We start from the raw sequence: 13823 nt of genomic DNA, 5'->3' as shown, positions 1-13823 counted from the left end.
GGTGTGACCCAAAGGTGCAGACCTGCCACCCGCCCCCGCTCTGCAGCATGAGGGGAAGCGGATTAGAGCCCCGGGCGAGCCTTTAAATCTCCAGGATTAACCCGCGCCGAGAGGAGCTTAGCAGGTGGCCGAGAAGTGACCATCCCGCCCGGTGCCTGTGTCTGTTCCACAGGGCCGCCGAGGCCAGCAGCTCGGGAGGCAGCCACCATGGCCTCCACAGTGAACAACGGAGCGGCCACCATGCCATCCCCGCCCGACGCAGCAAACGGCTTCCCGCAGCCGGGCGCCTCTTCGGGGGCCTGGCCGCGGGCGGAGGAGGAGCTGCGCACTGCAGAGCCGGGCCTGGTGAAGCGCGCGCACCGTGAGATCCTGGACCACGAGCGCAAGCGGCGTGTGGAGCTCAAGTGCATGGAGCTGCAGGAGATGATGGAGGAGCAGGGGTGAGCAGGCCGGGGGCGGGGCCGGGGTCTTGGGGGCGGAGTGTGGACCTGGGGCGGGGCCGGGGCGGGGCCTGGGTGGGGGGCCGGGAAGCGTTAGGATCCCGGAGCCTAGAAGGCCAGGGGCCAGCATTTGAACCCATTTGCGCGGAACCATTGCAAGTCCAACCGAACTTTCATTCATTTATTAGTTTATTCCATCAGTAAGCTGTCCAGAACTCCCGCTCTACCTCAAGCTCTGAAATGGGTTCAGATTCACAGAAGCCAAGGAGACACAGTCCATGCCTTCCAGAAGCACCCAGCCTAGTGCATGAGAGAGGCATGTAAACATCAATGACCACTCAAGGCATCAGTTTCCCCTTCTATAAATTGGGTGGATCAAGCTGCCTGGACTCTGCCAAACAGGCGCTGCAGCCAGGCAGGAACACACAGTGGGCTCTCACTGCGGTTTCAGCAAAGGAATCCCAGCCAACAGTCACACTTGGAAGCTTAGTTTTCAACCTATCTAGCTCAGAACCAGTTACAGGGCACCCAAGTGTGCCAGGCACTGTGCTGGGCAAGGCTGAGCCCCAGAGCTAAATCAGAGTCTCCTCCGCCAAGACCACCCTCCCAACCCCTACTCTTTCCTCACCTCAGCAGGAATAATAAGCATTTTAACACCTCACTTCCGCATAAAACAGATTAGAGTCATGCTTATAGGAGAGGACAGGAAAAAGCCAAGTCTTCAGGAGCCCAGAGGAGAGATTCTGAGAGAACACACTCGAATGGGCTTTGAAGGATGCGTAGGAGTTCATCAGGTTGAGGAGGAGTCGTGTATCAGTCACCCCCAAAAAATCTAGTGGAGACAGTACAGCCATCACACTGGAGCTGGAGGCAAAGAAGCAGGGAACAAAGCCATTCCCATCTGTGCAGCTCCAAGGAAATCTCGTGTTCCCAAGTCTCCCTATTTTTTCATTTTTCTCTTTTCTCTCTCTCTTTTTTCTTTTAATGACCACACCCATGGTATATGGAAGTTCCAGGGCTAGGAAATGAATCCAAACCACAGCTGCCACCTAAGCCACAGGTGCAGCAACACCAGATCCTTTAACTCACCGTGCCAGGCTGGGGATTGAACTCGAACCTCCTCAGTGACCCAAGCTGCTGCAGTCAGACTCTTATCCCATTGTGCCACGGCAGGAACTCCTGGTGTTCCCAAGTCTCCCTTTTTGCATCTGCCCTGAATACTTTGAAACTACTAGACTGCCTGTTGAGGGAGTCAAAGTTGGGGGCAGGACCTGCCCATCAGACTTGCTGTCAGCGAGCTGAGAAATCAGAAATGCCCAGTGCATTAGGACCTGGAGCCCCAAGGGGACAAACAGCCTGTGGACAGCAGTCCTTCCAAACCACACCTTTGTTCATCCAGGCCTCCTGGGATCCCAAGAGGCAGCCAAGACATGGCTCACTGTCCCTGTGGAGCCCAGAAGACACTAAGACAGAGATTGTCACCGACACCAAAGGCCCTCAGGAAGGCAGGGCCAAGGCTGCCGGCAGGGCCACTTGTAGGAAAATAATAGGGGACAGGGACTAAGTGTTTATCTCCAGCTGGGGACCAAGTGTGTGCGTGGCGGGGGGGGCTCCCTGCAGAAAGGGATGGACGGGTGGAAAACTGCTGAAGACAGGAAGAAGGGCTCCAGCTGGCAATGAAATCAAATTTGTTGAGCTAAGGATGCGGACGAGGAAATGAGATCCCCCGAGACAGGGTGGAGTAGCAGGCGGGCGGGGAGTGGAGTATCCTTCTGCAGAGAGAGCCCCAGACCTTAATTAAACCTGCAAGTCGTGCTGAATTGGGAGACTGGGAGTGGAGGGAGGATGGGCGTGGCTAGGGAACCGGACGACTGGGACAAAGGAGAGCCAGGCTTCTGGGCTACGTTCTTGGAAAATGCCCTTCCCCTCACAGAGCCCCGCCCCTTCCTCTCACAGAGCCCCGCCCCATTCCCATTGTCAAGCCCCACCCCCTTCCTGAGCCCCTCCGTCTTTACTAAGCCCCTCTCCTCTTCACTGCGTCCTTCCCTTCCGGAAGCCCTCCACCTCACAGAGTTCAGAGAACCCCTGGGGTCCCTCCCTCATGGCGCCCCCTCCCTCCCCAATCCTGCCCCGCCGGTTGAATCTCCCCCTGCACTGAGAGATTTATTGTCCAACGAGGACAATAAGCCTCGGGTGGAGGGGATGGCCTTTGGTCTTGTCCTTGGCGTCAGTCCCCTGGCAGCAAAGACTCATGCCTCTCTGGGAAGCACCTGCCAGGTCTGCAGATGTTCTGTCAGGGGCCCTTCCCGCACCCAAGCCCTCAGTCCAGGAGGTCCACGGCCTGGAGTCCCCACGCAGCTAGCTCTCGGGTCACCATCCCCTTCCCCTCCCCATCTCACAGCCACTCTGGAACCCAACGATCCCGGCTTCCAGGCCTTGCTTGTGACCTTGGGCAAGCCACAGCCACTGGCCCTTCAAATAGGAGCTTGTTCTGAGGGTCCTGGGGGCTAAGGCACATGCACGGTTGCCGCCCCTCCAGCCAGTTCCCAGAAAGTGCTCCACAAACACCAGACACCCTTGCTCTGTTAAAAAATCCAGTCCTTAATAACCGTTTCTAGAAACACTGGTTCATTCGCATTTATTTACAGGTTCTCGGGCATTTGACAAATATTCCCACTAGTCACAAGAACACACTTTCTTTGGCCCCATTAAAAAGCAGTCCTTTCCTTAATATTGATTGATGGCAGCTAACTCACTGGTGACTGATGCTGCCTTTGGAGCCTTCCTGGGCAGCCTCGAGGCACAGCCTGCAATCGGCATGGGCCGAGACAGAGCCCCCAGCCCCAAACACCCCCCACACCCTTCCGGTGCCCCTTCCCGAGAGGGCATGACATGGACAGGGCTCAGTTCTGCCCCAGCTGAGCCTGGAGCTTGAACCGTTCCTTCTTCCTGTTCCATTTCCTCATCTGTAAGGTAAGAAGCAAAGGCCACCCACCCTCCTCAGAGCTGTGGTGAAGGTCAAATTAATGGCCAAGAAAGTTATTTAAAAAAAAAAAACTTGTAATTAATTAATTCATTTATTCATTCATTCTTTTTAACGCGCCCGCGGCACATGGGGGTTCCCAGGCTAGGGGTTGAATGGGCGCTGCAGCCCAGCCTACGCCACAGCCATGGCAATGCCAGATCTGAGCCACGTCTGCGACCTACACCACAGCTCATGAAATGCCAGATTTTTAACTCACTGAGTGAGGCCAGGGATCAAACCCGCATCCTCATGGATCATAGGTTCGTTACCAATGAGCCGCAACAGGAACTCTGGCTATGGAAGTGATTATCTAAGAAATGCTGGATCTGGGCAAAGACAGGCAGAATGAAACATTTTCTGCTCTGGAGACCTCTGTTTCTCTGGCTGCCTGTGGCATATGGAGTTCCCTGGCTGCCTCTGCAGCAGGGCTAGATCCTTAACCCACTGTGCTGGGTCAGGGATTGAACCTGCTTCCCAGCACTCCAGAGATGATGCAGATCCCGATGCACCACAGCAGGAGCTCCTGGAGGCCTCTTTTAAGGTCTTTTATGCACCTGTCCTCCTCAGTCCACCAGACCCCAACCCAGGAAGTCCCCAAAGCAAAAATGAATTTGGCACATCCTTCCCACAGAGGGGAGAGGCAGTGAGGGAGCAAGACTGGCTGCAAGAGCGGCTGAGCCAGGAGGCACCCTTGCCCTGCCTGCGCCCTCCCCGCCCCTGTCCAAGCCCTTGACTTTTAGCCAGCCAGGCCTCCTGCACAGCTTTAAGTTGGCAGGTGCTGCCACCTCCCCGGGGAGTGGATGATTTGGGCACCAGCCTCTCTCTCCATCTCAGCCTTTGCCCCCTGGGAGAGCAGAGGGGACGAGCCCAGGTGATTTCTGACCTGGGACTATGCTGACTCAGGAGGGGTCTAGGGTAGAAAAAGGCGGCGAGCCTGAGACAACTAGGCCCTCTGTCCCCCACTGCTCTGGGACCAATAATGCTCAATTGCTGCCATTTACGGAGCACCCACTACATGCCAGGCGCTGTGCAAAGTGCTTTATAGTCATCGTCTCCCTTAATCCTATGACAACCTTGACGGGCTAGTTACCATCTCGGCTCTGGAGGCTCAGGCTAAGAGAAGAATGTGGCCTTGTCCAAGATCACAGAGCTAGGAAATAGGGGACACCAGGATCTAAACACAGGACTGCCTGGTTCTCCTGCTTCTCCCCTCAGTGACTGTCTCACGTGGCCTCAGCTGAGAGGTACAAGGAAAGTGGGGTCTCTAGGTAGTGGTCACACTCGAGACCACTGTGTCCAACGACCAGCTGTCACTCCTGGGTCCCAACCTCTCCCAGCAACAAGCCCTGATGCATAGAAGGGTCCTCCCCAGTCGGTTCAATCCAGCACCCCCGGGCCCTCAGGGGCAGGTGCCTTACACCCGGCGGCTCTGGGATGAGCCCTAAGTCCCTGCACACGTCCTGCTCCAGGTCCTCACAAAACCCGGGGCTTTGCTCCCACCTCCCAGCCTCCACATGCTCCGTAGACCTCCAAGCATGTGGCTTAGACCCTGGCCTGAAGCCCCCCTGATACACCTCCCCCACAACCCTGCCAGGTCCTGGGCCCTGTGCCAGTGGCTTGGCCAGCTAGGTCTCCCTCCCAGGGGCTCTATGAGTTGGGGGCTGGGCACTGCTGAAGGGCCTGTATGGTTTGTCTCTGTGCTGACGACAATGACAAGCTGGTCTCCTGAGGAGAAGGTGAGGTAGAAGTGGCTCCTCCACACACCCGCTGCTCAGAAAAGGACCAGAGATGCGACGTGGGGTGTTTACAAGAGTACGGATAGCCTCCTTCGGAGCCCAGTGACCAAGGGCTCTGTACTGTCCCAAATGCAAAGCCAAGGGACCTCCAGTTGAATACTAAACAGGGACAAGGTGGACATTTATGAGCCAAGGCTCTGGGCGGGGGAGTCTAGGTTAGTGGTGTCAGCACGGCCTGAGCCACTCACACACCCACCCCGGCAGAAAGGGTTGGGGTTGGAAAAGATGGGCTCCTCCCCCTGCCAGGCTGGACTCCATTCTCCCTGTCACGGACCTCATGGATGCCCAAACCTATAGAGGATGACACCCCAGCTGGGAGGCCCGTCACCCATGGTTAAGTAGGGAGCGCTCTTTACCTAACCCCCGACACGCTCAATCGGTTCCCTCCCAGGTGGTGTCTTGTCCCCTTCTTCCCGTCCATCTTCATGCCCACACTCTAGCTCTGACCTCACCATCTCCCCCAGGAACCCCTGCAGTCACCCAGTGCCAGTCTCCCTGCCTCCTGGTCCCTCTTCGCCAGCTACATGGCCACCAGAGCCATCTTTCCAAAATGAAAATCCAACCTTGGAACTCTTCAATGGCTCTCCACCACTGGCTACTCATTTGTCAGACATTTTTGGATGCCACATGCAGCAGGCAAGGTGCCAGGTGCTAGGGACACAATGACAGTCCAGACAGACCTTGTCCCTGCCTTCAGGGACCTCCCAGGCCAGTGCAGGATGCAGAGGAGTCAACAGCTGATGATTAGCATGTGAACCACCTGCCGGGAACCTGGAAACTCGGGTTGCCATGGAAACACAAACGTTGGCACCTAAGTTGGTTGGGGGGTGGGGGGATCCATCCTGCTGTAAACATGCCGTGAGTCACATCTTGGTGCTTAGACATGGTTACTTCCACAGAGTAAACCTAGAAGTTAATTTATGAATCAAAGGCTGTGTTCATGTTTTTTTAAGCTTTTGAAAATAATTGGTAAATTGCTCTCCAAAAAAGCCTGGATCGGTCCCAAACGCTTGTTGAAGGAGAGGAGGCAAGGAGAAAGCAAGAATGGAGAAAAGAGTTGGGGTCCCTGAGAAGGAACAATGTACCATTTTCATGGACAGGCTGAGTGGGGAGGGCTGGCCAGCTGTGTGTCCAGAGAGGGGATGGTTAGATGACAGAGAAGATGGGACCCTGGTTTCTGTCCAGGATGTCTTCTGTCCAGGACACTGACCTGCATCCCAGGAAGGGGAGGGAATGGGAGCCTGGGACTGCAAGTCTCCATCAGCAAAAGCCACTGGACAGCTGCTATGTGCCGGGCACAGGGCAGGGGGCTGGATGGGCACAGACCCACCTCGGGCAGTGTGGACAGGGCTGGGAGGCCTTGGCAGCTGTCACAGTGGTGGTGCGAGAGAGGACGACAGCAGACCACGGGGCGTGGGAACAAGGGTGAGGAGTAGATAGTTCTGGGCTTTGGTGCCCAGCCTGAGATGGAGCTCAGGGAGGGAGGCAGAGCCAAGAAGTCAGGAGCTTCCATCCAAGGCCCAGACTTCATCCACCTCCACTCCAAGCTGGGAAGCGGCAGATCTACCCCCGGGATCCCATCCTGGGCCGGCCACTTGGCGGTCTTGACCTTGCAGAGGTGAGGATGCGCTGAGGACTTCTCGAGGCCATTGTGAAGATCCGATGTCCTCGAGGCCAGGAAAGCAGGAAAGGCCATGGACTGCCAAGGCCAAGGGTCTCACTTCTCCCCTAAAATGTGTCCAGAGAGTGACTGCAGCCTGAATGTGGGAGGGTGGCCTGCCCTGGGGTTGGGGAGGCCGGGAGAAAGGGCCCAGCCTCCCCCTGGTGGGTCCCCACCTCTGGGAACAGCACTTCCTTTATTTAGTTCATGCATCCGTTTGGCTGGTGGTTTGTTTAGTTGGTTTGTTGGCTGATTTGGTGCAATGGGTGGGCCTTGAGCTTCTCAGGTACTGAGAACCTTGTTAGTGGTATGACCTTGGACAGATCATTGCAAGCTGGCAATGCCCTTGTGGCTAAAAGATGGGGGGGTGATCAGGGGGGCGGGGGGCGGGCAGGCAGGACACCAAAGCCGAGAGAGCAGCACTCACCTTCCCTGTGCCCTGCAGGTACTCGGAGGAGGAGACCCGGCAGAAGGTCAGGACCTTCCGGCAGATGCTGATGGAGAAGGAGGGAATGCTCGCCAGGGAGGACCGGCCGGGGGGCCACGTGTGAGTCTGCTGGGGCGGGGGCATGGCACGGGGAGGGCACAGGCTCAGACAGCAGCAGGGGGCCCCAGGGGCCTTCCCCAGTGCTCCTGCAGGCGGGCAGGCGGGCAGGGCTGGGGCTGGGGGGAGAGGGCATGTGTCCGGTCCCCTGGAAGCCTGGCCCAGCCCAGGGCACTAGGCAGAGTCGCTGGGCACCTGTGTATCACCGACTGCCACCCTGGGCTCTATCTACAGCCCAGCGGAGGGAGGGAGCCCCGATCTCAGCTCAGGGAACCCTAGGCTGCAAATCATGAAACCTGAGAAATACTCTGACCCTGGAGGTGTCACTGACTGATGGGCAAGTCCCCCGGCCCCAACTATTACCACCTATAAAGTGGCCTCCTGAGTAAGCGCACACTCTGGAAAGTAAGAACCAACACACCAAAAGCTATTGCTGGCTCGGCCAAAGGCTCATCAGGCAGAGAGCATGGGTTCTGTGGGGGTCACAGGACAGGGGGAGCACGGGGGTGGGTGCTCTGGGGGCCCTCTGGAGGGCTTCGGATCAAAGAGGGAAATTATAGGGAGACGGACTTCGTCTCAGATGACAGAACCGTCAGCCACTCAGAAGCATATGAGACGGAGCAGCTGCGGTAGGAGGGCGGGGACGGCCTGTCCGTGAGCGTCCCGGCGGCTGGATGGCCGCTGAGCTCCGTGCCTGGCAGGCAGAGCGCATGAATCTGCTCAACGGACCTTACCCTCGCACGAAGCCTCGGTGTCCTCCGACCCAGTGCTGGCATCCTATGGTCTTTTAGCGGGAAGTGAAACCGGGGTGAGAGGGGTCAACACCGTTGGTCATTTCCTCCAAAGTAGGACGAGTTTGGGGAGCGGGCACCTCGTTGAGGCCCTAAGCCCCTGTGCACCCTCACTTTCACCCGGACAAAACGACAGCAGAACCTTCTGAGTGACTTTGAGGACAAAGAGCATTTTGAGAGTAGATGGACCTTGATGGGAGCAAGGAAGCCCTTTCTGCAGAAATTCTAGATCGCTGGGGTCTCTGGTGGGGGACGGGGGGTGTCCCTTCCTAACCCCACTGGACCTCACCTTTCCAGCTTGAGGAGGAGCAAAATCGGAGTCAGGGCAGCGGCGGGCTGGAGGGCTCCTGGGTGGTCTGTGGGAGCCAGGCTCAGCCGCGGCTCTCTCCTCCCACCCTGGTCACCACCGCCTCCTTCTCTCCAGCCTCCTTCTCTCCAGCCTCCCAGAACCCAGAGCAGCTGCAGCATCCTCCTCGGTGATGCCCGGCAGCCTTCCCCCCAGAGCAGGGCTCGTCTCCCCTTCCCTTCTCAAATCTCCTGCCCCAGCCACCTCCACACCCAGGGGGTCCTGCCTTTCCGACTGTGCCCCCTCTGGAAAATCAGCTGCCCTTTCCTCTTGCCTCCAGGGCGAGGGCGGGAGGCCTCCTCAGGATCTGCCTTTGCCACCTTCTCCGGGTCCTCCCTGATAACCGTCCCCATAACCGCCCCTCCAGCCCAAAGCTGCCCTTCTGCACCCCCCCACCCCGGCTCTCCCCCAATCCATTTCCTGTCCTCCGCGACCCTGCTCCCCCCTCCCACCGCCAGCCCCTAGCCCATGCTTTTCTCTCCTTTCTCCACCAAGTTTCTGTAGACTGTGTGGTACGGGGTCTCCACCTCCTTAAGCCATGAGATCTGGCTGCTGCCCCCTCAGCTCCCTCAACCTGCTTGGGCCACGGCCCCCTGAGTCCTGCTTCCCATGGCCTGGGCTTCTCCGCAGGGCTGGCCTTTTTTCTGGCACATGCCACCGCTGTGCTTCCCCCTCTGCAAATTGCTTTTTCCCCTGGATTCCAAGATTCAGTCTTCGTGAGTTTCCTCCTGCTGTCTCCTCGCTCCTGCCCATGTCCGGGTGTTGTTCCCCCAAGGACCTGCCATGTCCTGGGATCACTTCCCCAGGTCTGCCCTCCCTCTCCCTTCCTGGGGGATGTCATCCAGTCCCCAGCTGGATCGCTCCCCTGTTGGTGGACGACTCCCTAGTCTTTTCTGATAATTCTGATCTTCTTATTCCTTGAATGAATGAATGAATGACGTATTTAAGAACCATGACACACTGGGAAGTATGTCATGGAGAGGCTGCATTGTCCTTCATCAAAAGTGGTGTCCTTGAGGCTCTGTGCTGTAAGCCCAACCCTGTGCCAGGGCTATGAGGAAAAAGACACGCTCTCTGTCTCTGGACGGAAACGCCAACCTCCAGGCTGAAACCAGGAGTTCCTGGGAGCCCCTGACAAGAAGAAACAACGAGGCCACTTGAATGGTTTAGTCTCATGCTCTGAACCTGTTCAGTGGAGGAAGGGAGACACAGGCTAGGGTGGCCAATCAGGAAGGGTTCCTTGGAAAAGGTAGGGTCTGGAAGTCTCGACAGTCAAGGAGCAGCCCTGTTCTGGAAGCAGGGGAGGATATAGATTTGGAAGCGTCCTAGGATCTTATCAGAATGTGAGACAACACTGAAGACAAGTCTGCTCTCAGTTTGGTTTGCTGCTGTATCCCTGGAGCCTGGAACTGTGTGGCTTGCCCAGTCTCCCGCACAGTCCCGGGTTCCTCCTTGACACAAAGAAGAGGGGGGACCAGGAGGCTTCTTCTAGCTCGGGCAGATGTGAAAACAGCACTGCAAACAGTGACTGCAGCAGCCTAAGGAGGCGGATGTTGTGGCCCGGATTACTCCAGGCTGGGAAGTGCTATTCATGGTGCTGAACCCAAGCCCACGGCAGGGAGGTGGGGGAAGCCAGTGACAGATTGATCTCTGGCCTTCCTGTGAACCTGGCATCCAATTGGGTCTCCAGTTCTTAGTTCAGAGTGTGGGGCAGTGGAGGGAGAGTGCCGGCTCTGCCATCGCACACTCCACCTGTCCTAACCTCTAAAGTCAATGCTAACCCCAGCTCTGGACCCCAGCTCCACCTCACCCCAGCTGTGTGACTCGGGCAGGTCCTTGATTGCCCTGGGCCTGCAGTTCTCTATTTATAAAGTGGAGATTTCGCACCACCCTCATAGGATTGCAGAGGAAATTAATTGAGACGATGACTGTGAGTGTGAGAATGAGTGGCTGGCACACAGTGGGCATACCTCAGTACCAGTGATCACCACCCTCTTCCAGGCAGCCCGGGCTGCTATAACCAAGTACCATAAACTGGGTGCCCGATCAACAACAGAAACTTATTTCTCACAGTTCTGGAGACCGGACATGCAAGATCATGGTGCCAGCATGGTCGGATTCTGGCGAGAGTCCTCTTTGGGGTTACGGATGGCTACCTCCTTGCAACCTCACATGATAGAAAGGACATGTCTTTTCTAGCAAAGCCACTCGTCCCATTCACAAAGGCTCCATCTTCCAGACCTACCGAGCTCTCAAATGCTACACCGCCACTTGCCATCACGTTGGGATTAGAGTTTCAACACACTACTTGAGGAAGACACAAACATTCGACCCATAACAAGCACCACCCTCACGATCGGAGGACCCCCGGCCACGGCAAGCACTGGTCTGACCTAAACGAAGTCCCTTCTGCCTGGCCGTGTCTGCCTCTCTGCCAGTCCTCTCGGGGGTTCTCTCAGGAGTCTCCACAGCCCTGGCAGTCCCTGCACTCCCGCCCTTGGCTTCCTGACCCTGATACCTGACCCCCATTCATACACTGGAATGTTGAGATGTGGAGAAATTCATTGCCCTCTTAGAGTGAACTAACAAATCCAGAGGCAGCTGAAGGGTCTCCACACTGCAGGAGAGAGGGTCTGATTTTAACCCTCCATGGGCCATAGGAGCCCCTAACACCTCCCACTCAGGAAAGGGTCTCAACTGGGAGAGCACCGTCACTCCCAGAGATTTGTCCCCAGGGAGCCTCCTTCTTCCATAAGTTAGCTTCTGGTTTGGGTCACAGTCTCTTGTGGCAGTCTCCCCTGCAGTGTACACCCCATACTGGACACCTAAACATACTGCAGCTTTCTGGGTGTGACCCCATAGATGGAAGGAGCCAGTGGAAGGCTTTTGAGAGGTGTGATGTGATCTGGCAGGTGTTTGGGGCCCTTCTGCTTTGGAAAATGGATCAGATGGGTGAAACTACAAGGAGACCAGAGGGGCAGCTGGCACTCTAACTTGGGAAAGAAGTGATGGAGCGGAATGAGGTCCCAGAGACACCGAGACCGGACACACGTTTGTCTGGAAATTGATTGATATGGGGAGTCCCATTTTGCTCCAGTAAACTTCTGGGGCTCCCCACCATCCAGGCAACCAAGGCTCTCTATATTCTAGACCCAGCCTAGCTTCCCACTCCCAGCACCACACGGAAGCCAGCCCGACCTGCTGCTAGTTCCCAGGCATGTCCAGCACATTCTCACTTCCACTCCCTTCCTCATACTGGGCCCTCAGCCGGAGACACTCTAATCTCATCTACATAGTCTCGAATTCAACCCCACTCAAGGCTGCCTCTAAAAACCGCTTTACCCATGTCCCTGGGATTAAAGTAAAATCTTCTCGTCTTTGGGCTTCCTACATTTTCTTTATTTCTGTCTGTTATCAATTCTTTGTTCCTTTTTTTTTCCACTCTAATTGTTTTCAGGGAGTTCCCGTCGCGGCTCAGCAGTAACGATCCCAAATAGAATCCATGAGGACTCGGGTTCGATCCCTAGCCCCACTCAGTGGGTTAAGGATCCGGCATTACCATGACCTGTGGTGTAGGTCACAGGCACGGCTCAGATCTGGTTTTGCTGTGGCTGTGGCATAGGCCGGCAGCTACAGCTCTGATTCAACCCCTAGCCTGGGAACTTCCATATGCCTTGGGTGTGGCCCTTAAAAGACCAAAAAAAAAAAAAAAAAAGAAAGAAAGAAAGAAAGAAAGAAAGAAAAAAAGAATTGTTTTCCAAGTTCCCACTGTGGTGCAGTGGGTTAAAGATCCGACTGCAGTGGCTCAGGTAGCTGCAGAGGTGTGGGTTCAATTTCTGGCCTGGCACAGTAGGTGAAAGAACCCAGCATTGCTACAGCTGATACATAGGTTGCAGGTGCAGCTTGATTTCAATCCCTGGCCCAGAAACATCCATATGTCACAAGTGTGGCCATTAAAAAAAGAAGAATTGTTTTCATCATTATATAATGCACATCCCATATATAGACATGTGATTCTACTGAATCTTGGTTTGCAGCAGCTCAGAATCATAAAAGTTTAGTCTGGATATTTTTTTTTTTTTTGGCTGAACCCATGGCATGTGGAAATTCCCAGGCCAGAGATGGAAACCACACCACAGCAGCGACCCAAGTTGTTACAGTGACAATGCCAGATCCTCAAGCCACTGCACCACAGGGGAACTCCTACTCTGGATTTTTTTTTAAATTATTTTCATAGTTATGTAATATAAAAAAATGTTTGGGAGACAGGTCTTATGGAAAATTGTAAGTTACTTGGAAAAACAGTGAGCAAATGCCAGGGTTTCTTTTTTCTATGTGTCTAATTTTATATGTAGTGTGACTCTCTGTGCCCCATTATTTTCTCTATACGATGGGAATAGCAATGATGGTACCTGTGGGAATTCCCTGGTGGCCTTGGGGTTAAGGGTTCAGCATTGACTGCTGTAGAGCAGGTCTGATCCCTGGCCTGGGAGCTTCCGCATGCCCCGGGCATGGCCAAATAAAATGATGATTCCCACATCAGAGGCTTGTTCTAGTGTAAGTCACTGAATGAGATAAATACATGTAAAGTGCTCAGAATAGTTTCTGGCACCTGCCTTAGTAATTAGTATCAAAGGCACTTGTCATATTTTTGCCCTGTGCTGTGAGGAGCTACAGGAGAGGCCCCAGGCCAGATTTATTCCTGTTCCTGCCACCACATCCCGTCCCCCTCCCCCGGGCCCCAGGCAGGCCTGGCGTGTGTGCTGAGTGAGTGAGTGAGCAGAGAGGGCAGCCCCTTTGCCTGGAATCCTCCTCCTCCTCTGTCTGGACTCACTCATCTGTCAATTGGCCATTAGGCTCCTGGCAAATGGGAAACAGAACCAGTTAATTAGCGAATCTGTTGGCACGAGGAAGAGCATGTGACAGACAGTCTCTTCCCAGACCGGAGCCCTGCCTGTGGCAGCTGGTCCACCACGCGTCCCGTCCAGTGCCGGGGTCAACCTCCACGTGCCCTGGCCCCTCTGCAGTGGACTCCGGCCAGGCCTACTTGCGTCAGCTCTGCCGCAGGGGAGGAACACCTCCCCTGGCTGTTCCACGTACTTGTTGAGGAGTAACTAGCTAACGAACATGAACTCAAGAGCAGGAAATGCCACACAAACTTAGAATTCGGAGTTCCCGTCGTGGCGCAGTGGTTAACGAATCCGACTAGGAACCATGAGGT

General features: G+C 55.5%; 1 protein-coding gene across 5 annotated transcripts in view; it reads left to right on the top strand.

The window, feature by feature from the left end:
- Positions 1-13823, top strand: part of SRRM3 (serine/arginine repetitive matrix 3) — a 55669-nt gene that overhangs the window by 19366 nt on the left and 22480 nt on the right. For all 5 annotated transcript variants that reach the window (XM_021086294.2, XM_085016783.1, XM_085016785.1 and 2 more), the window contains exons 2-3: positions 173-440; positions 7367-7468. In XM_021086294.2, coding sequence (XP_020941953.2) covers positions 208-440; positions 7367-7468 — 335 coding nt within the window. In that variant the 5' untranslated portion in view covers positions 173-207. The remainder of the gene's footprint in view (positions 1-172; positions 441-7366; positions 7469-13823) is intronic.

This window comes from Sus scrofa, chromosome 3 (genome assembly GCF_054392235.1).
Source record: "Sus scrofa isolate SSC_HxYL_T2T_F1_AM1 chromosome 3, Sscrofa_HxYL_maternal_Yorkshire_Landrace_v2.0, whole genome shotgun sequence".
NCBI lineage: Eukaryota > Metazoa > Chordata > Mammalia > Artiodactyla > Suidae > Sus > Sus scrofa.
This window is presented reverse-complemented; position numbering and strand designations above follow the sequence as displayed.